Source organism: Phoenix dactylifera, chromosome 3 (genome assembly GCF_051530095.1).
Source record: "Phoenix dactylifera cultivar Ajwa chromosome 3, Ajwa_hap1_PhDact_Kaust_v1.1, whole genome shotgun sequence".
Lineage (NCBI taxonomy): Eukaryota > Viridiplantae > Streptophyta > Magnoliopsida > Arecales > Arecaceae > Phoenix > Phoenix dactylifera.
In genome coordinates, this window is record NC_143192.1 from 44,540,824 (window position 1) to 44,568,009 (window position 27,186).

Sequence of the window (27,186 nt, forward strand, 5' to 3'; positions counted from 1 at the left end):
GCATCTGGACTGTTTTTATGCAATAAAATATATTAACGATTTACGTAAATATATAAAACTCATATTTTTAGTGAGATTTGAGTGTGCGGTCGGAGTGTGCGTGGGAGACCTTAAAAACTGTACATGAATGTCGGGGATTATGCCCATAAATACTTTCATTATTTTTTTTTTTAATTTTTTCTTATATACCCTTTGTTGCAGATTCCTTATGTCAATCCAGAAAAAGATAATTGTGGTGATGTTTGATATCATTTTTATTTTTCTATTTTAAAAAATAAAAAATAAAATTAAGTTTTTTTTATATTTTTAAAAATATAAAAATATCGATCACTTTAAAGTATAAATATACTAATGGTGATTGAGATGATGGTAATGATAAGTAATGGTGGTGGGGGTGCCGACGATGTGGCGAAACCAACAACAATGGCAGTGGTGGGGTGGTGGAGATGCTGGTGACGACAATGGTGGCGAGTGCGGGCTATTTGATGGAGGCGACGATAATGACAATGGCAGTGTGACGCATAAAGAAAAATGGTCTAATTTGATGAAGACAACGACGATAACGACCGTGGTATGGTGAAGATATAGTAACAATGTTGGAGATTGTGGTGTTAGCATCGGTGGTGGTGGAGGCGATGATTGCGATAGTGGCGAAGACGATGATGATAGTAGTTTAGATAGTATTGGTGATGATTGTTATTAAAAAAAATTAAAAATAAAAATTTCTTACATTCATTTTTTAAAAAAACAGCGAAAGTGACTTTAAAAAAATTAAAAATAAAATAATAACACCAAGCATAAGTTTTATCTCAGTTTTAGTGATTTTAAATTTAAAAATAAAAATAAAAAGAATAAAAGCAATGCAAACTAATCCTTTCCTCGTTTTCTCTCCTTTTAATTTATGTTCTTTACTTTTGTTTAAAGAAAATGAATGGATTGTGATAGATGAGCTCCGGCCCGGGCCATCCCTGAAATGACCCATTCACGTCCCTCACCTGAGCCGAAACCATGATAAAATGAAAGCATTCATTACCTGCTTTAAAGAAATCAAAACGTAGGTTACAAACACAACCAACTCGAGCCTAATATGCAGAGAAAGGGAGACCGATTAATTAGAAGCAAAGAGAGAGAGGGAGAGATCAAAGAAACGATGGCGGCTGGAGTCAGGGTGGTGCCCGCGGCCATGGCAGCAACTCTCCTTCTGTCCATGGCGATGGCTACGAGTAAGCAGTCCAAATAGACGGGCTGGAAGCAGCAGTCCGCGATTTTCTATACTTTTTAACCGCTAGTTGATTTATTATAATTATTTTGCTGAGATTTTTGATCGAAGGATCGGACCGGGTGGGGGATTACGCGTCGAACACGCGGTGCGGCACCGATATCCCCGAGGGTCTGTGCGACCCGGCGGATCCGCTCGCCAACAACGCCTGCAGGGACGTGTGCCACTACGGCAGCTGCTCCAAAGGTGGCCGGTGCGAGTTCAGGGGCTCCGGCCCGGGCGTCCGCCGCCGGGTCTGCCATTGCAACTGCTAGGAGATCGAAGGAGCTGGCCGGAAGCGCAGTCCGGCAGGTAAAACATGCTTAATTGCTGCAATAAAATGCTTCATCCATGGCTTCTTGGTTCCGAGAGAAATACTGCAGGCCAGGTGGGAGATAACATGTATTCAGAGTTTACAGTTCAATGACATGCATTCAGAGCTTAATCATGCACCCACCCGCCTGTCTCCGGTGATTTGCTGGGATTTCGAACGAAGCGAGCAAGCGATGGAGCCTCGTTTCGTGAACTGTTGTCCCAGCCGTGCAAATGGATCCAGTCTTATCGTGAACAATGTCGTGATGGAATGTTTCGTGAAGATGACTCTGCAGTCTTATCCCAACTATTTATAAGGATCGGTTTTATCGATTCTTTTTGACCCGGCAACTCTTTTGATTGTGGTGCGTTTGTCACAATCGGGTGAGGATAAATATAAAAAAGATATTGTATGTAATTGAATCACACTTCACAATCGGGTAAGGATAAATATAAAAAAGATGTATGTAATTGAATCACACCAGATGTAATATATGGAGTATTTATATATGCATAACTGAATCACACCAGATGTACGTAATATCCACGGAGAGACGACGATGGGACGACGCCAGCGCTGGACAAAAAGTGGAGGCAGGCGCAGCGTGCGTTATCTCGCGGATAACGTATCATCAAATCCGACAGGGATAGTGGACACGTTGGCCCACATGTTTTTGTACCTAGTCCTTTTACCACCTCGCATCACTTGCATCGTATTATTGGATGGATGAGAAGAAGAGGAAGAAGAAAAGATCCGTTGCCAACTGAAATCACATCACTTTATTTTAGTAGGTTTGCCAGCCGCAGCTGAAGCTAGTTAAGTAGCTCGAAAAAATTTTGAGGTCGTGCTCTTGGGATGCTTAAGAAGTGCAGCATGCGGCCACCGTGTTGGATAGACGAACGAGAACGGTGCTACCTGCACCCATGTATGTAAGAGGTGGGATAGCGTATTCATGAATATTTAGCAAACAACAGCATGCACCGATGCACGGAACGTAAACTTTTGTCACCGGACGCGAAAAATTGTTACCGGACATCATTGGAACATCCATGTAAAGATGGTCCTAAATGATAGAGGAAAGATACCATATTTCAACCCCTTGGAAGCAGCTTTTAGCTCCACCATGGAACTCACAATTGCATCAAGCTAGAGTTGCACCCGCCGGCAATGGAAATATAAAGTTCCATAGTGACCCCACCATCCGATGGAACTGCCTCTTACATGGAGAGCGATCGCCAATATAAAGTTCGACGCAGTGGCATTCAGAAAAGGCAAAAATTCTCTGAACTTTGAATACCATATGGTTCACCAAATTACGACGCCAGTTTAACATGGTAACTGCGTTAAGTTCTGATGGCCACATGCTGAGTTTTCAACTGCTGGAATTTGGAAACCTCCATATGACGGTTCTACAGTAGTTGCGGCCTTACAAGACCTGATTTCTACCACGGGATATACGTCGAAATGTGAAGGGAGCCAAGGTGAAAACAACGGGCTTCAAATTCTGATGGCTACATGCTGAGTTTTCAACTGCTGGAATTTGGAAACCTCCATATGATGGTTCTACAGTAGTTGCGACCCTACAAGACCTGATTTCTACCACGGGATATACGTCGAAATGTGAAGGTAGCGAAGGTGAAAACAACGGGCTTCGAAATTTAGAGTCCGCGATCCAAGCCATTCTCGTTATAAGATTATAAAATAATGCCACACGTGCAATAAGACACGTCACCCGCTTCATGGATACCCAGATGACGGCTTTGCATGGAACAAATTCCGAAGACGGAGCGGAATCACAGGAACTAAGTTGCATACACAGTGACATGGTTGAGTCATGAAAACGTAAACACAATATTTCTTTATAATTCACCAAATACTAACATACCACACAGAATTAGTATGTACATAAACCACTTGAGGATTGAGATCTGATCAACAATTATTCTGTACTAGAGAAGCTTGATAAAAACGCCCAAAAGACACGCCTGATCATAAGAACAACCCAAAAGCAACTAAGCTTTGCAGAATCTGGAAATTAGTCGAAAATTAAAATATGGTGCCGCAACTAATAAAGAAAGATTGGTGCTCTGACGCCCTATATGATACAAGTGCATAGAAAGAACTCGATTGAGGCCTAAGAAGCATATCACAACAGAATGAACAAACAACAGGCAGCATCAAACAAGTGCGGTACATCAATGAAGGAATATATATATGTATATATATATCATCATCATGCACGACGGTTGGAGCACTCAAACGTACAGAGACCTCTGAAACAAGAAGGCTGGTATAATCCGCATGCTTGAAATGTGAGTGCTCCCAATTCCACTGCCACATCTCATACAGGATCTTAGCGGTGAAAACAGAGCACATACCTTGGAGGCTTAGTAAATTTAAAAGCTCGTGGCCCTTATAAACGATTTCTGGCAGGACGACCAATCAGCCTGCATTGCTCTGGAAGCAGAGAGCACAGGACTTGACCTTTTACACGAAGAAGTTCCCCATCAATACCACAGCCATTGTGAGCATTTATTCCAGGCCTAAGCTTCACTGCTTTTACCTGTAATGTCGGTATATCTAGGTTAGTAGCAATTAAAGGATTAGAATGGGGTAGCGAGAGCATGCTTTTTTGGGGAAAGAGACAGTTGGTGCATGCTAAATGTACCCATGCTGTAATATGGATATGCAGAAGGGCAACAACAATTCCTTGGTATGTTCATGCATAAGTTTAAACTAAATTGAATTAGTTTGCCTATACCTATCTATCTATTCGAGGCATCAAAAATATGTTTCCAAGTAATTATGATGCATTCAGAGTTAAAAAATACCCTGCAACAACATGGTTGCTCTTAAATGACAACAGCATTTCAGCTAGCTTGAGAAAGCTAGACGTTCTCAAAATAGTACTAGAAACAAAATTTCCCTTCTTACCAAAAGGAAGGAAGCAGTAGAGTACCTTGACATACTCCACATAGGGCAGAGAAAGATGCCGACCAAATTGCAGGCACACAAAAAATTTTAACAACCTCATTCTCCCACTTCCGTTGACCAATAGCAGGTCCAAACTGTTATCATCATGCTCAGCTTTTGGTGCAACAACCTGGGAACTTAAACTCTGGACAGTCCTGCATGAATGGTTGCATATCAAGACGCCAAGAAATCTCCCCTTCTTAACTACCCACTTCTCCTCTAAGTTTGGAACGAGTTCCTTCTTTATCCCTAACTCTATGTCATCAGGTGGCCCTGACAGCTCAATGGGATTCTCAGTTTCCCAGTTTGGTTCAGTATCCCACTTTGGCTCGGTATCCCACTTTGGTTCAGAGTCCCAAATAGGTCCAGGATCGGATACCGTTGACGAAATATCTTCTTTGTCATACAATGCCGGGGCTGCCCAAGGACCCCTGGAATCATTTGTAGTAGTCGAGCCAGACCAACCTTTATCTGTCCGCGACTTTGACCTAGTCCTTGGCCAGTTAGGGTTGGAGGAAAGGTGAGGCTGGGGATGAATGACTTCTTCTGGTTCTGCCACTAAATTGTTCCTCCCTAAGGATAAACGCTTTGATCTGGGATCAAGACAACGTACATATTCAGATGGCTCAGTGCTTGCAAGGGTGCTATTTGAAGTGTCAAAGTCGGCCCCAGACATCCTACTAGGAGTCATAATTGAATCAATACTGGATAAACTGGAAGCCCTGGGGATGCCTTCAGTTTTTGACTTCCGCGATATGTCTGTGTAGAGGTCTGACATATCAATTTTCTCTTGATCTTCTAAAACCTTTCCTTCAGAGTCTGCCGCCTGCTTCGTCATCGGAAGATATTCCAACTCAAAGTGGTATTTGGGCACGCATAGAAATTTAAGAAAACCAGCCACAAAGTACCGTAGGGGACCAAAATGTTTCTGATATTTCTCAGAGAGTTCCAAAACTGCAGCAAACGGGTAAAACAGATCATTTAATATCTCACAGAATCAGAAATGCTATTCTCATTAAATGTGGGAAAAACTATACAAAAGCAAGCTTCGAGCAACTCTAAAAATCAGTCTCACAAGCCAATATCAATACGCAGCTCCAAAGATAAGCGACACAGATAAATTGCAAAATCAACAGAAAGTCAACGAAAAGGCAATGTAAAGTAGTTACAATGAAGAATATTTCAGAAGTTCAAAGAAATTATATCAGTTGTGTTCAGCTAAAATCCATGTAGCAAGCAAGCTTTCTAAGAGATTTCTTTTTCAGAAGCTAAAATAAGTTATGTTTGTTGCATTTATTCAAAACTAGGAATAGACTGACTTTTGGCAATTAGCTAACATGAACCAACATCATATTGAGTAAAACCATGATGTCAATATGATTGTTCCCCCCCAAAAAAAGGACCGTCAGAATATGCAATAAGACACATCTCTTATGGTGTGAATATCCATTAATCTATGTTTTTATATAGCAAAAACAACAAGATATTTTAGACAGTAAGATAATTAAAATTGCTTCATGTGTTGCATAGAAGCTATAAATTTCATTTTCCCCATCAAGAACATCATAGAAAGCACAACACATCAGGTTGTGTGGTTTTCGGTAGGAAAACATATGTTACTAGGAAATCCTCCATACAAAATGAATTTGCAACCTTTATAAAAATCAATAAACGGCAACCCTGTGATCTTAAACTATGGAAGGCTAAAAAAACAATAGAGCACTATGGGCATGTGTTTTGTGAGGTCAAACGGTTGAGAAGTAAATGTTAGACATGTAAAATGTGGGTGAAAATTAGTGGTAAAAACATCGACATGTATAAATCAACACCAATTGAATTCATCACGAAAAAGTTGCACCCTCTTAGCTCATTGCATAACAAAGATCTAACCAGAACTAACAGGTAATCACAGCAAGATGAGCCTGTAGTCCATTGATGATGAGAACCTTAAAAACAGGAGATAATCTCCAATATTCACGGATAGAAATCAAACTCCATGGAACTCCAACAAGCGAAGACAGTTCAAACCATACATGCCCACAAAATAGGCAGGACCATCTTTTAACGATTATCCATTCTAACCAAGATAAAAAGGACAAAGGAACTCAAAGGAGAAGCAACAAGTATGTAGAAAGATCTGAATTGACTGTCACGTTAACAGTCATGGTGATACCCTGTCGTGTAAGAATTGGTTTGCCAGACTACCAAGAACCTAGAGAGAGCATCACTGTTATCAACAATTGTCCTCTTGATCAACCAGCACTCCACACATGGGCAAGTACTAAAATCATCACACTCAGCTTGACTGTTTAACAAGAGTTGAAGTTTGTGTTACTGCCCTGAACAACGGAATAACTGAGGAGCTCATACTAGCATCTAATCAAAACAAATTGGTATACTGGGAACTATGTCCAAGCTCACAGCTTCAGTGTTGATTTGGTTCGGAGGGAGTCTGAGGCCACACATTTAATTTGGCCAGTAGCCAGAGAAAAGCATCTTAACATAAAATCAAGTAATGTGATCCTAATGATTTAACCAATTAAACGCCCATCGCTGGAAGAATTTCCAACATTTTTGCAACTAAGATGAGCATTACCAGTTCAATAAAACCATTCATATAGCTGTTTCTACCATTTCAAATTTACTATATTTTACCCGAAAAGATGCTCCAGCATTTGAAATGTTGGACATTAATCTAATACGTCCAATATGAAAGCTATCAAATGGTAATCGAGCCTCCATTTTTTCATAAGCTTTGAACTTCACAAACCTAATTGATGAAGATGGGTACTTCACACAGCCATACTAAAGAATTTAATCTATGCGTGCTAGCCTGATAATTGAGGTGTATCTTTAGACACAGATTGCAAAGTTACAACTGCAGACTAGCTAGTTACAACCAAGGCATGTAATTTAATTATGCAAGCATACTAAGCCCATGGTATTCATGAAATGTTTTACAGTGCCGTTAACAGGCAGCTTTCTACACATCAGATAACAGAAAGTTTCAGCCACTAACATCTGAAGAAGATGAACAATATGCCATGCACCACATTAAGGTAATATTGCACGATTAGTAATAAGAAGCAAGACAAATGGAAACCAAATAAAAGACATATCTACCATGTCATAAATATTGAATTACCATCACTGACAAAACCAAAGTACGTAACAGTCGTGCCAAAATGAACACCACCAGTCTGAAGCCATTCAACAGCAAAAACATCTGTAGCAGTCAAGCCCCCCTGTACCCAACAAAAAAACAACATAATATACAATAAAGAGTGGTATAAGCTTCGGATGGGAAAAAATGATCTAAACAAGGACATAAAAATGGAAATCAATGTAACCTAGTAGAGTTTCAAACAACTAAAACATGAAACTACGAAAAAATAATAATAAGAAAACTACTTACACAAAACCTTTAGAAAAGGGTCTTATCCATCTATTTGGCATCAGCTTCATAATCATACTTCAATGTGCACTAAGAAATTCTCAGAAAAACACAATTTTTCCCAACCTCACCACGCTCCTTTAGATCTCCTCCTCTATTCTACCATACCACATGGATAAATGTTCCTCTTCTTATACAATGCTCTAATGTCTTTGTTGCACACGACTCTGCAATATTGACAGGCTTTCGCTTAACTAAAGATCTTCTAATATAAGTCATATGCTTCCTTGCAACTTTCTAGATTCTTACTCTCTTCTAATATTGACAGGCATTTCCCTGCACACCATGCTAATATGCATGCCTCCTTCTTTTACCACAGGACATTTAAATACAAGCAACATTGTGAGCTTTCCTGTGCTATAAGCATCTCCTTAACTGACTTAAATGCAATGAAACCATGGCACTTCAAAAGCATATCTCATTCTAGTAGTGGATTGAAGGAGGGGGAACTCTATTTAATAGAACAAACAAAAGGCAAATTACAAATACAACCATGGTCTGCTAAACCAGTCCGTACCGGCCGGTTCAAGGCGTACCGGACCGGTCCGGTCCCCGACCGGTCTAGTTTGCCGGTGGAAAACGGTTCCAGCCCCGAACCGGTGGAAAAAAGTTCAGCCGAATTGGTGCGAACCGGACCGGTTTGCACCGGTACAAGCCCGGTTCGCATAGCATGCGGGGTAGTGCGCCCGCGGAGGCGTGCTGCAGGAACCGCGCGCGGTTCCCCACGCGGAGCAGCACGCCCACGGGAGCACGAGGCGGGAACTGCACCACGCGCAAGGTTCCCCGCGCGGGGCAGTACGCCCACGTGGGGTCCCCGCGCAGGCCTTTATTGCCACAAAGTGGCATTTAAGCCACTCTGTGGCATCCCATCGGACGTTTATTTTTTCCCTTCTGTGCCCCTCTGTTCACCGGTTCGGTACCGATTTAAACCGGTCCGGTAGGCGACCGGTACGCCTACCAGTTCCGGTACAGCGAACCTTGAACACAACCAAGCCATAGATTTGAATAGAAGACTTTCCCTCAATTATATAAAAAAACCACAATATGAGCAAACAAGTGGACCATAAGGTCTGATTAAACATATGTCATTGACATTTAGATAAGCTTTCTCGTTCAATAGTGCCATTGACAACATCAGGTGATTAATAAAGACAAGGAATGGATTGCTTTTTGTTAGTTTGCTCCTCATCTATCTCTAGCATCTAATAGAGCAGGCATTATCTTGATGATGGAGAAAAAGGAAATATTAGCACACCCTTCTTGTTCCAATCTCACTGCAAATAATGTTCAGAGAATCAAAAGAAGCGTGTTACCAAAGCAGGGAGCATGATCAAATTAACAAGTGGTCAAATACCTAGTCACCTACCTTAGCAAAAAAGAATTCATCAAAACTCACAATAATAGCAGAGTGATAAAAAAACATGACTCAACCTAGTAATGACCAATCATCCAAAATCCTAAGTCATGTACAAATAGCACATCTGCACAATTGGTGTAAATGAAACAATTCATATTGACTTGATTAGTCATTGTCAAGCTAATGCATTTCCAACCATGTCCTATTGAACAAGAGACTGTGAGAGCTAAGTGAGGTGGAGGTGCAAAGGAAAATCTCAAGTGTATCTAGTAAGGACCAGAAGCAGCTAATCTCAGGAGTACTCCTCAAGGTCAATGTTCCTGCAAATGCGTTAGGAACTAGAAAGTCATCATACATATGAATGGATACTTAATGTCTCATTGGTGAAACTTGTTGTCTCTTTTCAACCATGAGGTAAAACTCTGAGTATCATCTTTCCTTTCATAAGTACTTTCTAGAAATACTATTTAGCATAAATATATTTCCCTCATATCACTTTCTTCATACATGTGGGATGGTGTTCACATCATCTCTCAACAAACTTTGGTATCAGGGTAAATTACATCGTTGAAAATTAATGGTTCTTGTTAGGAGAGAGAGTAAAGCTTGTGGCTGATATGGATAATGAGATGTCAAAGGTACAACGAGTAAAGGGATGGAATTTTGATGGATTCAGATGCCATATTAAAGATTGTGGTGGATGATGAGATATCGAAGGTATAACGAGTAAAGGGATGGAATTTTGATGGATTCAGATGCCAATATTAAGTTATCACAACCCTAGTATTATGACTTGGGATGTAGTTAAAGGAGATAAACCTAGAGTAAATGTGATACAACAAGAAGCAACTAATATCACAACTGACGGTACTTTGCTGTTGTTTTTTTATTATAAAAAGAAATTGGCGCCCCTATTTCCACGACTGTAGATATAGATCTTTTGAGGATATGCCTCAACAACCATTGGTTAATGATGGCTCTGATGAGCGGTTTCACTACAATAGATAATAATGAGATCACCATTTTAGGAAATGATGCAGAGATGAGCACTGACATTGATCGACAAGAAGCTCAGCAAGCTCGCGAAATAGCTAAAGCTAATTTGAGTAGAGCTGAGGGTAAGAGACTAGCAATTGAAGCAAATCTAGCTCTAGGGAGAGCTAGGACAAAGTAGAGGCTGTAAATGCTACTTCCTCCTAGTCAAGTCAATACATCAAAATAATCAAAAGAAATGAATCTAAAAGATCTTTACAGATATTAATCCATTAAATAAGATAATATCAAGATGGTATTTTGGGAACTATAAGGCATTTGTAATAATAAAACTAGATAAAGTTCAAATATCTTCAAAGTACTTAGCTAAACCAGTATCACTGAGTTTCTCCAAACATTGGAGAGTCAAGCACTGTTACCAAAATATAGCATCTCTAAAATCTATAAATCTATAATTGCATGTTTCTAAAATTTCTTGCTAAAAACAATTTCCTATTTTATCTTGATGAAATATGTATAGTTCCCTTATTTTCTATCAGTGAATAAGATCAATGGCATGCTCTCTTTCAACTTAAACACTATACAGAAATGGGTTACAAGCTCAGAAGATAAAGCTTCCCTCCTCTTTGATAATTTTGCCTGCTTTGTGAAACATCTAACTTCTCCAAGATAAGGCAGGTTTCGGTAAGAGCATTCAACTTTACCGCTGATTTTTGGTATTCAAATTTCATCTCAAGAGGAGGTGGAGAAAGCTAACAATCAAACCCTTCTAGATGTCCTCACCAAGTGAAACAATGGATAGATGAACATACTTTAATTTCTAATTCTCTAGAAAAATGGCACTTATACCGCCACTTCTCTGAAAGCATGGTTCTTGCCCCCCATACTGACTTGAACCGGCTCCCGCTTTGATGGAGTTCTATATCATATTTGGAAAAGAGACTAGCAACCAAGGTTAGCTGAATCGTCTTGAACTGGCCAGTTCTGGATGTACCGGACCGGACCGGTCGATTACCAACATAGTTCAACTCTTCAATTCGGTTCGTTATATATGCTTGCTTGGCATTTTGCTTCGCCCCTAAACCCCTTCTCTCGTTTCGAAACCCTACTCCAAAGCTCCATCCCCAATCAGTTCAACGTCGACGCCGACAACAACACTGACAGCCAAGTAAGTCTCTCTCACTCCCTTTCTCTCCCCCTCGACGACGACGAGGGCGAGGGTTGTTCAAGCCCTCTCTCCCAACCTCTCTCTCTCCCGCTCTCTCCCTCCCTCTCCCTCTCCCTCTCCCCCTCCCTCCCACTCTCTTTTCCTCTCTCTCCAACTCTCCTATTTTTGTACACCCCAAAAACAACACAGTACGGACCTACACTGAACTGGTTGCCGGCCGGTACACCTCCGGTACCAATTCGATGAACCTTGTTTGAAACTATTACCCTTTCTATTCACATTATAACCAATGCATCTTCCAAAACTTACCGGCACTTGAAACCTTTTTATACAATAATCATTTAAATATACACTAACCTCCACATGACATCACAATCCATTCGCTCCCTCAATAGTAAGGATTGTTTAACTTTGTCCATGCTAAACAACTTTTCATGTACAGATAAACTATAGCACATAGGTTGAGGTTATATGTGCACCAATTTAAGTTACAGCAAGGGGCACTTCCACGTATCAGTTGTTAAATTCAACTAAAGCAATGCAGAGTTCAATGCTGATTTGCTCTCTCAATTTCTAATCTTTTTCAATCTAACCCTAGACTTTTAAGAACTGTTCTAGACCATCTTAAGCCACACTTCTAAGACTCGTAGATAATAGGTTCTAATGTTTTGCATGGTGGATGTAATTACACTGGCTGCACTTGATGTCTTACAGCTCCCCTTGCTTGTATGTCATGAGCAGAACTTTAGTAACTTCACAAGCTCCAAAACCATGTCCAACTCAAATAGCACAATCCTTATACCCCATATAATAGGCTAAGAACTTTAGTTAGAAGATGCTTTCCAATTATAAACCAGCACTCCAGCCCATGGAAGTAAGTTAGGCATAGCAGAATCAGGGCAACAGAGAAAAAGGGCAGGTCTCAAAAAGAAAAGAAGAAAAAATATAGACCAATGAATAATTAAAACAGAATTCTACATAGATGATACCAAAAAAAAAGATTAGTACAAAAACAACCAAATACAGAAAAAGAATAAAAAACAATGTAATGAAATGGAAAGAAAAACAACCTAGCCTTCATAAAATACTGGTCCATATATAAGCCAAAAAGGGCAGGAAGATACTTCTTTTGAGTTCGGTGATAAAGTGATAAACAAAGAGTTCTCAGCATAATGACAGACAGCAATAGATTTCACAAAACAAAGAACACTAACAAGAATAAATGAGGCAGATGCATGCATGCATTATTGCATGCAAGAATCAATACATAACACAGCAAAACAAAACGGTGTTGCTGTCATAAAGTACTGGTTCATATATGAGCAATGCTAACTGCCATCCATGAAAGCACGTTTTGGAAGCAAGCAAATTAGTTTCTGTTGTGATACACAAACAGAAATTTGCATAATGAAGATAGATGATTAGCAAAATTTGATGATGGAAAAAAAAAATATATATATTGGTCAATTTGAAATGTCAAAGGAAACACAACTGGGAAAGGAAGCAGAACCGCAGCTCCAGAACAGATTTAATATCATATTTTGGGAATTTGGCTTCCAAGAAATCAATAACATGTTTTAGTCTATTTAAGAATTTGTTAAAAGTTCACTAAAAGCTTAAATCAAATGATTCTAAATAAGGACAATTCCTGTAATACTGTCTATGAGTTTGTTTGATGTGCAGACTTGTCTGCAATCAATTTAACTGTTGAAGTTTATAACTGACGTCCAAGAAGCTAGAGATCACACTTAGAAGAAAGCAGGAATACGACTTTACTACAGCAATGAGCTTGAGCAATCAGATATAGTGATTCTCTTTACCTAAGTAAGGAAAAACTGTAGTTACCTTCACAATAGCTATAGCAGCAGAAATCGGATCTCTAACTCCCAAAATGGTCCAAACAAGCGAATTGTCAGAACCAGCAGGAATTATGCCAATAGGAATGGAAATTGCTTCCTTCTGATCACTTCTGCTGAGAAGACCATTAAGCACCTGTATCATTAGATAATTTGTAACTGTCAAAATAAATAAATAACAAACATCTGGTTTAATGTTGAGGCTCGTTTGGTTCATAGAAAGAATTTTACCTCACTAGAATATTTTTCTTAGAAAGCGGATGCCTGGGTATATAATGCCCGAGAAATAGTTTTGGCACATTTGGCTGACCATTGGGAAAGTGGCATTGGAAATATACTTTCCGAAGTGATTTATGTTTGGTTAAGCATCTACTTTTTCAGAAAAGTTGTGCAAAATACCTATCATGCCCTTAATAAAGGAACTATAAAAAAATATATCACATACATAATTTTTAGTATCAGATACTTGGACACCAAGGTCTAGAGGTTTTGAAGGTTCAGCACCAAGACAACCAGAATATATTTTTTAATAGCTATTTTTAAATATTTTTAACTATTAAAATTACCGCAATTCATAATATATTTGGATACTTGTCTAACTATTAAAATTACCACAATTCAAAACATATTTTTAATAGCTATTTTTAAATATTTTTAAATCTAAAAATATTAAAAAATATTCTTTAATATTTAAAAATAATAATTAAAAAATTTTGTTGAATTGAGTTTTTATTTAATAGTCAGACAACCTCCTTATATTGCAGTCATTTTTAATAATATATTTTTAATAGTTTAAGATTAACTATTAAAAATAGCTATTAAGAAGATCATGATGACTTGAGAAAATATTGTGAAAAAAGTTACTACAATTTGCAGCCCATGAGAGAGTGGCTTTCCAATGCCTCACATGGGCTTTTTCTTTTCCATAAAATGTAGAAAACTTGCTCACATGGGAAAGCTACTTTCCTATCTCTCCTTTGAAAACTCCAACCAAACATAAAGTATTTTTTTCATTTTTTCTGTTGACCACTCTTTCTCCCCTCCTCTTCCCACGAACCAAACGAGTCCCAGAGTATAGTACAAAGATGCCTAGTCTTGTTTATCAGTATGCAGTGAAAAGAAACATATTTAGCTGATTTTATACGATACAAGTGATTTTATATTTAGGTGAATTTAACAGCTCATTTTGAGTAAGAAACTAAACCACCATGACCAAATCATTGAATCCATCACAGAGTATAGTATAAGCTAGTTTTAGCAATGGAATGAAAATTTGAAGCTTCATCTTTAGGTTCATTCCGCTTCATTTTTAATATGATGCTCTTAATGATCACTAAATATAAATTACAGTTGCAGGGGTTAACTACAAATGGCAGCAGCAAGTGAATCCACGGCAGAGAGATGCAACAATCAAGACATATATTTATTATCTCTATATGAGAAGCAACCAGTAATTAATTAGCTTGTGGGTAAGTAAAAAGAGATAGCCATTGGTTCTTAAAAAATGTAAATAAAACCAAGTTCGTAATGTTAAAGACTGAAACCACAGATTATAAGCTTTAATGCAAGATAAGCAACAAGTAGCCAATCAGCGCAACCAGGAAACAGAAGAGAATAAGCAAAGAACTAATTGATACAGTGCATTAGCTCCCACACAAGGGCTAAGAGCAACATAGAGCTGACAGTTCAACAAAGTAATTGTCCATAATTGAGAATTGGGACTAGAAACCTCGACCCACCAGATAACCAACAACTTACAAAAGTATATTAAAATGTATTACAGATATAAGCATGAATGTCAAGCTAAAGATAACAAAATTCCACAAAAATAAGGTTAGACAACTTTTGCATGGTCAATATCAATGATCCAACTTGTATTAAAATAAAGGCCAAGGCATAATCATGTGAAAAATAAGTAGCATTAGAAAATGAACATTTTTTTTTCTAAAAACACAAATGAATCATAGTACATTGAAACTACTAAAAAATATGATATTTGGTTTCATTATTTAAAAAATAAAAATAAATGATTTTAAATATCTACTTTGGAAAATATGATTATTGATTGAATAAATCGCATGATAAGAAAGCAATAAACAAGAAAAATATCCAAAAAGACATTCAGCATCATATTTTCACCTGAAAGATCCTTACAAAAGTTAAAATAAATATCTTTGACCCATAATGAAGCTACATAAACGTTTCATTCAACAAATATCACTGTTGGAAATCTCTGACATGATGTAGTTATGGTGGCTATAAGTCTTACTTTACATAGGAATACTATGCACATTCTCGTGCATAATTAACTTCGTATTGGGAGACTCCTAATGAGAAAGATCCGCTGCTTCAGAATGCAATATAGCAATTTGAACCATAATAGTTGTTTATGTGATCTTGCAGGATTAATTTGACACTTTAAAAAATCAAATACAGAATTAAAATTTTAATTTCCAGTAAAAAATATAGCCCTTCCATCTGTGCTGTTCATCAAAATATGCAGAAAATAAAGCAAAAACTAATTCTCTTATCCTTTATTCTTCTTAGGGCTGTCAATGGACTGAGTCATGATGGGATCAGGGTTTTGAATGATAGATCGTGAAAACCTCAATTAAGTACCAGGCACCGGCAAAGGACCAAAAACCAGAGAATGAATTGATTTGAAAATCATGATAAAATTCAAAGGTAGGTTTTTTCAGAGATTAAGAGGGGCTTATCCCCACCTTTCTACCCTATATCATCCCACCCCTCATGGGCCAACTCCAACCAGAAACAAACCCCAACCCCCTTGCCCAAGTGGAAAACGGTGATACAATCCAAGCAAACACTCGATAGTAAAATCACAGATATGATGATTGTGCAAATCATGGAAATAATGAAAATTCATTGAGAAAAAAAGAACTCCAGGTAAAAACCCACAGAAAATAATATCTTGAGTTAGAAAGAATAATAAAAACATAAATAACTTAGCAAAACGACATTCCAGATCAGATAATCTTCTGGCATGAAAACGAAAGGATTGTTCCTTTCCCATGGGGTGACATATGTGGAAGATCTATCTATATATTTCTTGAGCATGACTTAGCAAAGCAAACGAGCAGTTCAATCAAACAGAAACTGAAACCTGACAAGCCCCATAGAACGTCTTAAAAAGTCTCTGATAAAATTTAATGTACTTTTGACTACACTAGGACATGTTTGATTGGGGGGAGTTGAGCTCCGGAATGGGAATGGGAATGAGTGAATTCCATTCCAGCCGTTTGGTTGGAGGGAGTTCCATTCCCACTCCGATTCCAAAAGGAATGGGCCCCCAGTCCCCCGAAACTCAATCCCTACTCTCCCCAAGTATCCAAATTCCATTCCGGTCATGAACCAAAAAAATCGAGAGATATGGTCATTCCGATTCCCATTCCAATACATTCTAATTCCAGTTGTGAACCAAACGCGCCAAAGGATACTTGCAAAGTTTCAAACAGGATTTTCTAAGAAAGCCTTCTTAGAAAGCTTTTGACATGATGTGATTATATGCTGCACTTTAAATTTCCATGGAAATCCATTCAGCGTAATTTTTTATAGCAAAGTAATATGTCATTCATAGTGTTTAGAAATGCCTAACATGATTATGTATCTTAAATGCTTCAGAATGAGCTAATAGTTAGTTGAATCAAGGATGTTCAAACATACATGCCTTATGTCTCATAAAACAAGTAATGCTAATAAAGAATTGAAAAGTAATTTTTTGGTAAAATAAAGCTCTAGGTAATCTCAGTTCAGGTTTGCACATTCATGACCCAAAATGATAGGATCCAGTCCACTCTCAATCTTTCCAAGCCCAGGGTGATAAGGCCCTCAATTGTAAGACAAAACTTAGCCTTAATCTTCACATTGTTGCCTGCTGTATATGCGGAGATGGGGATCCATGCTTACAAGTACCCTGTACAAGTTGAGCTAGCACTTGCTCTTTCGCATTGTGATTTACACTTAAACAACACAAGTGTTCTACTGACTTTCTTGATTAACAGGTGATTAAAATCAAATTCTTCGAACAAGTCCACCAAAAATAGTTAAATGATATAAAGTTAAAGAATTTAATGGAGGAAACAACAAACCTCATTCACAATTCCATCACCACCAACGCATATAATTCCTAAAATACATTAAATAATAATAAGAATGGTGAATTGAGAGGTCACAATGCACAGTGAAATGAAAATGAACCACTGACACATACCATCCGGGCATGTACTGAAATCAACAGTAGAAGCAAGCTCTTTTGCATGACCTGCATATTTTGTATTAACTACCTCCATCATAAAACCTGCAAGCTGTTGCCAGTTCATTACACAAGTAAGCAAATGATATAATGCACAAAATAGAGTCTAGACAGAGAAATATCAGAAAGAAAAATAAAATGAATTCTGGACAATCAATACACTGGCAATATGGAAGGCCTTTCAAGTGTCAGAAGAGTATAGGCAAACACTTCTTTTCTTTACTATAGACAGGTGCTCACATAATGAAAAATCTTAATACTGAAATTCATGAAGGTCGTCATGCCATAGTCCAACACAATTGAGCTGCATAACCACCAATTTCTCTAAGATGATGAAACAGCAACTTTTTGAGGGAAGTAAACAGTTCTATTGAATGTCTTCTGAATTTCTAAATTACTGAGAGGCTAAATATGATATCCATTACAGTTAATCAAGGACAACTAAAGCCATTAGATTGTCTAACTTCAAAACCATTGTCCTATGTAAGCTTATTTATGCAAATTATATATATGTGTATGTGTGTGTGTGTAATTATGTCCCATTAACTTAATTTAATCAATAATAGTCAATTGACTTATATAATAAAGGAGTACGTTATAAATTCTACTGCAAGGTTTATCTGCTGCAGAATTTATCTCATGGTCAATGCATCTCCTGCAGCATTTATTTGTTCTGGCCATTGATTCAAAGAAGAGGAACTCTTTGACATCAGCTTTATGGCACAAGTATGACCTATCAACCATTAGGAACTTATATTTACCAGCAATCAACCTGATGTCAGTCATCAACATATTAATGCCTACCTCTTGAACAGGAAAACAGCAGGCAAAAGAAGCCCTGCCATGAAACCTGAAAGAACAGTTGAGAACCATAACACAACTACGATCCATCAACCTTTGGGAATTTATATTTACCAGCAATCAACCTGATGTCAGTCATCAGCATATTACTGCCAACCTTTTGAACAGGAAAACAGCAGGCAAAGAAGCCCTGCCATGAAAACTGAAAGACCAGTTGGAAACAATAGAAACATATCTTATTGAGCATGATGTTTAGGCTCCTGCAACCTAAGAGCAACCAAGAATCTGTACATCTAGAAAAGAAACTAGAAAGGGAGGGAGAAGGCAACATCATACAAAGACTGAAATGCAATTCCATTTACCTTTAATTATTACGCCTTATTAATGAACCAACCATCAGAAAAAAGATCCAAAGATCTGGATCTTTGGAGTCTGCCATAAGGTTTTGCTAACGTGTAACGTGTTCAATGACAACCTCATTGCCATAGATAACTTTTTTATTTTATGATGCTGGGCAAGATCTGATTTATAAACTTTGTAGAAAGTAAAATCTACATGGTTATTTAGATCTATTCTATTCATTTCCAAGTCACAAGCACGCATGTAAATTACCAAGCATGATATAGGTAGAATACAACTGGAACAATTTGCTAATATTCCTTTATTAAATGAGCCCCAAATCCTGGATGGTAGCACTCCCTTCTATCCTCCACCTAATTATGAAATTTAGGCATCTTAGTGCCCAAGATACAGCCGATATTTACTTCAGTTTTCTTCATTTGCTGGTATGTTAACTTTCTGCACCGATTCTCCTTTAGCTTTTCTATTCTCCTTTAGTTTTCTGAACATCCATTTACCTTCCTCACCTGCTTAAACTTACCCCTCCCTTCAACCATCATAAGCAATAGTTTTTGCATAAATCTGACGCCACATCATGCCCCTCGAATTACAGAGTTCTATTATTTTCCAGTAAGTTTGAGCCTCCTAGTTTTTCAGCCATAAGCTTTATAAAACTGGGTTCCCTATGTCACAACTATAATCCTACCTCAACATTACAAAGTCCCGGTCCCTAGCCAGCACAAGTAATATGCTCGACCATTAGTAGGATTCCTTTTGTCCTTTGCAGCATTCATGCTATTAAAATAATTTTATAACATGATAATGATGATGATGTAATAAAAAATATCTATTAACCAATAAATCCAGATTTTCCTTTTGCAAAGAAAAGACAGAAGCCTATATTAAAGATTTAAAAAAAAAAGGAGATCATGCATATTAAGTAATATGATTTTGATTTGGAGAATACTACAAATTATAGGTTGAAGAATATCACTATCAATTCATTAAACATAACACACCTTGAAAATTGGTTCCACTTTGCCATAGAATACTTTACTTGATCGACCATGTCCGGATCGAGGATTCAATATTACAAGCACTTTCGGAGGACTTTTACATTTGATGTGTGGTTGATCGAATAGAGGCTCACTTGCAACAATATCAGAAGCCTGCTTCCTACTGGACGCCATGGGATGAGGTGAGCAATTTATAAAGCATTGCTGATCTGCAAAGCCACTAACCCACTGAACAGCTTCCTCTGAACTAGGAGCCAGGAAGCGGAAGTCCATTCTAATTCTATGTGACTTCAAAAAACAAGAAAGTCCACAGGACCTCTTTCTAACAGGGTATGCATGTACAGTAAAATGCCGGAGACCAGCATTGTGTGACACCTGCCAGAGTTAATATACAGCAAGTGAATAGGGCCTAGTAAGTATAGAATTGCAAACATAGTTCAGACAAAAGAACTCTAACAATCCCCTGAAAACTTACAGATATGACATCCTCAAGTCTTAGAACATGAGAACCCCAGATCAGGGCTTTGCTTGTAAGTCTTGCATCGATGCTATCAGAGTTTCCAGTTCCCGACCTCGTCCCCTCATCAGTACTCGTTACTTTAGCTTTCTTATCAAGAGCAAGCTTCCCACAGAAAACCTCATAACCTAACAGATCAGACTTCTCATCTCCAATATCTATTCTGTGCTCATGTGCCTTTACCTTTTCAGGGTCTTCATTGGCAACAGTGGCATCACTTTGCTTCAAAGGTTTGGTCTTGCCTCTTTTTTCTGGAAAAACAGTTGGAGAAGAATGCTGCCCAGTTCCTCTTTGAGAACGCCTGCCACTCATACAATGAACAGATTGCTGAGCTAATTCTCTTGGTGAACTTACATTCTGATGGGGGGAGGATTTCTGCATCTCTTTCTTCTAAATGAGTCTTCAGGACATAAGTACAGATAACAAGAACTATACAGAAGTATTGATTTCCTATAAGCTACAGGAAACATCACTTCGGAGACCCCATGAGAAAATGTCAGCATAATACCGAAATCTGCAGAATCATCAGAAACCAGATTAACATTTTATCATGCTGATAAGTTTAAAAAAAGTATGCATTAAATGAATCAGCTTTCAGGAGCTAGTTAATAGAACATAAGTATGTGAACCAGATGGAAGGTTTCAATTAATCCATACATGAACATCCTGGTAAGTAGATATAGAAATAATGATCAATGGATAACAGGGAAGCTCTTCCTTGTATCTATCTTTCTATCTTTCTATTTGAAAACCACATCACAACTGACAATAAATTTGATGTGATTCAGTGTTGCAGAATTTGCATGATATGCATTGTTTATATGCAATAAACATGATACCTCTTATCAGGGCATGGCATGTAAATAGATAGTGAATGAGACTTCTTTTTGTAGCTTTTTTCTTTATATTCGTCCTCTCATTATTCATCAAGACAACTCATAAAATCTATCAAACTATGAAAAGAAGATTCACAGCGCAAGAAACGGGGAAGAGTGTATATCTAAACCAATAAGAATGAAACCAAAAGATAAATAATTTCAGAATGAAAAACAACTCTCAAACACTTCCACTGGAGTTTTTCAATCTAACATGAGTGTTATGATAATAGATCTCGAAAAAAATAACACAACGTTTCTTCTTCAGCTCTATGTCCCCAATGGCAACAGGTAATGCTACTTTCCTTAATCTTTTATCTGCTGTAGATCTGCCGTAGACACTGCATGGTATTTAATAGAACCCTTCCACCAACAGTAACTCTTTTGATCAATCCAAGCTTGACAAGGGCAAGAATTGATTGCGTCATTTTACTACTTAACTAGGAAGGCAGTTTATCTAATGTAAAAGGATTTTCAATAACCAAAAGTTTTGTATCCCAGTGTCAATGTTAATCCAACACTTGTTGCTGCACAGATTTTTTCCCGTTTCATCTGTTGGTGGAGATTTTTAGACAGCTTTCACTTACAATATTTGTTTAAATCAATATAATAGTGAATGAAATATACCTATATATAGATAGATAGATAGATTTCATGTATTATATATAATGTATGTACGTACGTACGTACGTATGTATGTGTAAGTCAAAGAGAAAAATGATTACTTTGAAGGATTTCTTACCACTTTGAGGAAGTCAAAACACTTCTCAAATATCCACGAGTTGAGAAGAACCGAACTTCTCCGAGTAGCAGAATATCTCCCCTAAAAGGCAGACAATGGTTCCTGCAAGAAAACACAAGTATTAAATAATTAGTAGTTGCAGGAAAAGGAAATAGACTAATTCATAACGGTTTTCTATCTTCTTCAACCTAACACCACCTAACAGCAGAATTTTTTTTTTTCCTCCCAACTCAACAACTGACAAAAAAAAAAAAAGAATTTTCTTCTATTCAATTCCATCGGATTATGACTTCTTGATTTCGAACATCAAAAAGGGGAAATAAAAAAGAAACTCTCTCTAAAACAATTCACAGGCGAGTACCCGTAAAGAAACGACAGGCGACAGCTGCAATTCAGTAAATAGCTATAGGTGCCCAAAAAATTCAAACAAGGTAATGAAATCAAAACAACCATTTCTCATTTATCATCAAAATACCTTTTCTTGCTTCATAAAAAGATAACAGAACCCCACACAAATCCAAAACTACCATGGCTACCGACCAAGAAACCGAATTCTCGATAGCATTAAAGAAAAAAAATCTCGATAACATCCACGAAAAAATAACAAAATCGCAAGCATCTCTCGAAAAAAAAGAAAAGAAAAGGAAAGAAAAGAATAGGCACGGAAACAAAATAGGGCACCTGCGAGGGAGCTCCGATCCTCCGATCGGATCACGCGAGATCCGATGCCGAATTCAAGAAAACGTCCGCCTTGGAGACTGATTGGATTACAAGAGCTAGGTGAGAGAGAGAGAGAGAGAGAGAGAGAGAGAGACTAAATACGAGGCCTGATCGCCTGCCTTCCCCCTTCTCCGAAGCTGGCAGAAGAACCCTAGGGACCGTGGTCCACGACCAAAGAGAAAGAAAAGGACAAAACTATCCCCGAAAAAGAAAAGGTAGCGTGTCCGACACGAAGCGGCGTCCGGGACCTGCAGAAAGGGGCGATTTGGTCTTTTCTCCGTCGCCTTTTCCCCCTCTCTCTATACTCCTTCTTCTTCTTCTTCTTTTCGTTTCTTTTATTTTGTTTCAGGAGAAAACGAAGGCGTCGTCTCGCAGCGTCGCCGTGCACTCTCCGTCCGACCGTCTTCTTCCCCTGCCTTCATTCCAACCACCAAGAGGACGCGGAGAAGTTTCCAGGGAGAGGATTATATCCTGATCCGGAGAGAAGGTCCGGGGATCCCGTAACTCGCCTCCGGTGAGCTTGACCGCACGCAGGAGCCGCTGCAAATCTGTAATGCTGCCATTAGAAGTACGATTTGGTGTTTACCAAACAAAAATAAAAAAGACGGTGAGTTTTGGTTAAAGCTAGGGCGCCCCCGGTCCTCACACAGGAACTTCTCCTTCCGCGTTTCACGGCGTGACTGGTTGAAACGCGGAGTTGCGGCGAAAAGTGGGCCCAATGAAGCACTGGGTGACCTATTTGCGCCCCGTAGTGATTTCCCGGAAGAGAGTTTAGGACTTGGGGACGGAGACCACTGTAAATGCACGGTGAGAATTTGCGAGCCGTACCCGTTGCCCTGCGGGCGAGCCATCATTTAAATTTTAATAAAAAATCGTCTATGATGTTCCTCTGGAATTACATATTCTTAACGCGTCCAACCGACGAGACGACGAGTGCTCTTTGGATAAGTGGCACATTTGTCGTCGCATGCAGTCAGCTTAAACAGCTCTGCAGGTACCGTGCAAAAGGGTTGTCCAATGTTCCGCCCGCGGTACTGTGTTCATAAACCGTACACTGGTTATGCCCCAAAAAAAAAAAAAAAAAAAAAGAGGGGAACCAGCGTTTGCAGCGCTGGGCTATTGATTAATTTGGCTAGCTGGCCGCGGCCGCGGACTCCCAGGTGTCCATCGTCCAGTGCCTAAAAAGGTGCGAAGCTCTTTAGAAGTGTCCTCGAATTGGAGCAGATTGGCCGAGTCCTGACAGACATTAATATCAAGCCACCAGGGGCGCCGTGCGGTGCACCAAATTCAACCAATTGGGGGCCCAAATAGCACGGTCTCGACGTTGCCGCTCCTCGAAGGCATCACCAGGCCAGTGCTTTTTTTTTTCTTAAAAAAAAAAAAAAAAAAAAAAAAAAAACAAGCCCACCCCACGTAGCAGCCCCCACTCTACCAGAAAAATATTCGATGCAGGCAGAAATAACCGTGTATTGGACACCCCAGCCGATTTTATTCATATCCTCCCCACTCGTGGGCCCGGCTCGGTTACCTCTCTGAGCTCCGGCACGAATACCACGTGTGAGTACGTCATACTTGGCACCACCGAGGCTACTAACAAACGATACGCCCTTCCAGACTCCGTGTCCGAGCAGAGAGCATCTGGTCTCCATAATTTAATCGAAGCCCGTGTATTTTGAACTCGGAACTACTTGGTTGAAAGTAAGGCCATGCTCTCACTAAGTTACCATCTTAGTGGTGGTGCAGTTTCGCTCGGGAGGCGTGGGATCGGATAAAATTGAATTGCCGATTTCTATTTATTTAGACCACTTAGGAGATGTTTACCTTAAACCGGCAATTGCCACACATATGAATGAGGCTAGTAAAGCTTAAAAAAAATAAAAGGCTATAACAAATCTCCAAAAAAGATACATGGTCGACATAAATAATTTTTTTGGATGATAAATAACAAAAGAAGCAAATTAGTCAGCAGCATAATTTGTCTCTCTATAAATATATATTACTGAGTAAAAGTCATACTCCTTCAGTAATCGATGGATGTCATGAGGATGCGGCTTCCAGAGGAGGATTAATCTATAGAGTTTTAAATTAGCAAACACAGAGAAAGATTATTTTAAAGCCAGGAAGGCAAAGATTTTTTACCTTGGTACGTGCACATCAACCATTTCCAACGGACCTGGCAGCAATTCAATATTCAAATAAATCCATACTCAGTAGGTCCATAAGCATAAACTAATCCAATTTTATGAGAAAGCTTTTCAAATTTACTTGGTTCTTCTGTTAGGCGTGCCTAGATTTGTCGGAATGGATGGGAAAAAGAAAGGAAAACGAGAGAGGAAAGGAATGATACATGGCCAAAATTTAGTTAGGCATAAAGAGAACGTTAAGTGGAATCTATCAAATAAGGGTTCACATGGCCTTGATGGTGTAAAGGACGGAAAGAAACAAACTTTCACCTGCATGGGGACTCCTACCATAATGAAAAGAGGGATGGATGATAGGAGCTTTGAAAAGTGTAGTCTTTTTGAAAAGAGATATGATAAAAAAAACTAAAAAGATAGGGGTAAAAACGATGGTTTAGGTAGGAATTGTTCATGGGTTTCTTTTGATAGGATAGGCTTTGAAAATCATCTAACAACTGTAATTTCTTAGGATAAACTAGATTATTGCACTGTCTATTATTTAAAACCCAATAATAACGCATAAATCCATGATCCACTTAAACTCTTCTAAGAAAACTATTACCAAAACACGCATAAAAATTAAGGTCTATGTGCTTGACTTGAACTCAGACCATGCTAATTTTGAAAGAAGTAAAACCTAGCTTAAACTAGGCTAGAAGGGAAATCCTTGGTCTAATCAAAAAGTGCCCATGCTGAAAAAAACATGTTGGATATAGGAAAGGAGTGATAAAAACTTATCTTTGCTAGTTCTAATCCATTCCAATAGAAGCCATTGAATTGCAATATTTTTGCTAGCTGAAAGGGAAAAGTGTAATCGCTGTAAGTTCCTCAAAAAAAAAAAAAAAAAAGATTCCCTATAAGTTTATTTTGTTTGGAGAGTAAAATATGCACAATTAAGCATGAGAGATAAGGTTAGTACGATGAAGAAACAACTAGACCCACTAATTGGAATACTCAGCTATTATGTTACTATGCTTTCTTCTGTCTTTAAGCAACCATGCTTCCCTCTAGCCATTAAATACGTGAATACTAGTATCAATGATGCGAGTATTAATGTGCTGGCCTCAAATGCAATAAATATTAATGATGTGAGTATTAACATGCTTAACTAGTTCACCATTGAACATGAAATAAAAATTTTACTCTTGAAGCCTTCCTTTTATTGCAATATATTATATTGTCATAATGGATTTCAAGAATAGTTGGAAAAATAAGAAAAAATTGTATCCTTCATCGTGGGATATTAATCATGAGAGTTTTTACTTGGAGGTTTAGTTTATATAGAGTTCAATGCTTGCTATTTGGATGCTAATATAATGTCGCTGGTATATATTAATGATAAGAGTTTTTGCTTGATCATTGGACTTAGGTAGAGTTATGGTACCAGTATAAATATGTTGGTCATCATTAAAGCTCAATGCCTAATATGTAACAGATATTAATAATGTTGGTATTAATGTGCTTAACTATCATTAAAGTTTATTACGCAAGAAAAATTTAGTTATTGATGATTTATATTTATTATAATTTATTATGTTACTATATTATACTTTAAAATAGCTAAAAAGAGAAGAAAACCATATATTATTATATCATGATTTAAAATATGTAGAAAAAGGAAAAAAATCATACCTCGCACCTTAGATAGAAGCTTAGCTCGTGCAGGTTTTCTGTATGAAGGCTCAGCTAGCACAGATTTCTCCATTCAACCAACATCAATAATGCCAATATTGATAATGGGGGCTTCTGTTTGGCAAATTAAAATTCATCGTTTAATGTGCAATAGAAATTTGACTATTAAAACTTTTTATTTATTATAATTTATTATATTAGTATATTGTATTTCAAGAGCAGCTGGGAGATACGAAGAGAAAAACTATATAGCGTGCACCATGTAGGATCAAATATTAGTGTATATAACTAACATGGAGGCTCAGCTTATGCTGAGCTCTCCATTCACAATGTGACGTCCGTATTAATAATATTACTAATAACGTTCTTTATTTTAGATAATAATAGAGCTCTTATTTAATATGGTTATTTATTTTAGACTATATTAATAATGTCATTAATGTCATTCTTTGTTCTAGATAATAAATAAGGCTTTTATTTAATATGCTTCTTTATTTTGGATATTATTATTTATATCTAAAGTGACTATAGTCATTCATCAAATATCATATTTTTGATGAGAATAGATCATATTCATCAAAAATTTTACTCTTAATAAGTTTATAAAATTTTAATAGCTTCCCTTTTAATAAATAAATTTCTTATTGTGATATAATAGTTGATTTCGATGTCAAAATAACAATTATTTTCATTTGCACCAATCTTAACAAAATATTTTT

At 37.9% G+C, this 27,186-nt stretch overlaps 1 protein-coding gene across 1 annotated transcript; it reads right to left on the bottom strand.

The window, feature by feature from the left end:
* Positions 1 to 3,406: 3,406 nt before the first annotated feature.
* LOC103708473 (sphingoid long-chain bases kinase 1-like) lies at positions 3,407 to 23,485 on the bottom strand. Its single transcript, XM_008793407.6, has 10 exons — positions 22,617 to 23,485; positions 21,936 to 22,037; positions 20,277 to 20,832; positions 19,805 to 20,176; positions 17,604 to 17,697; positions 17,482 to 17,519; positions 13,362 to 13,508; positions 7,690 to 7,789; positions 4,531 to 5,498; positions 3,407 to 4,134 (listed from the first exon to the last, which is right to left on the bottom strand). The coding sequence occupies exons 3-10, from the start codon at positions 20,697 to 20,699 to the stop codon at positions 3,985 to 3,987; spliced, it is 2,292 nt and encodes a 763-aa protein (XP_008791629.1). The 5' UTR covers positions 20,700 to 20,832; positions 21,936 to 22,037; positions 22,617 to 23,485; the 3' UTR covers positions 3,407 to 3,984.
* Between the last annotated feature and the right edge of the window lie 3,701 nt (positions 23,486 to 27,186).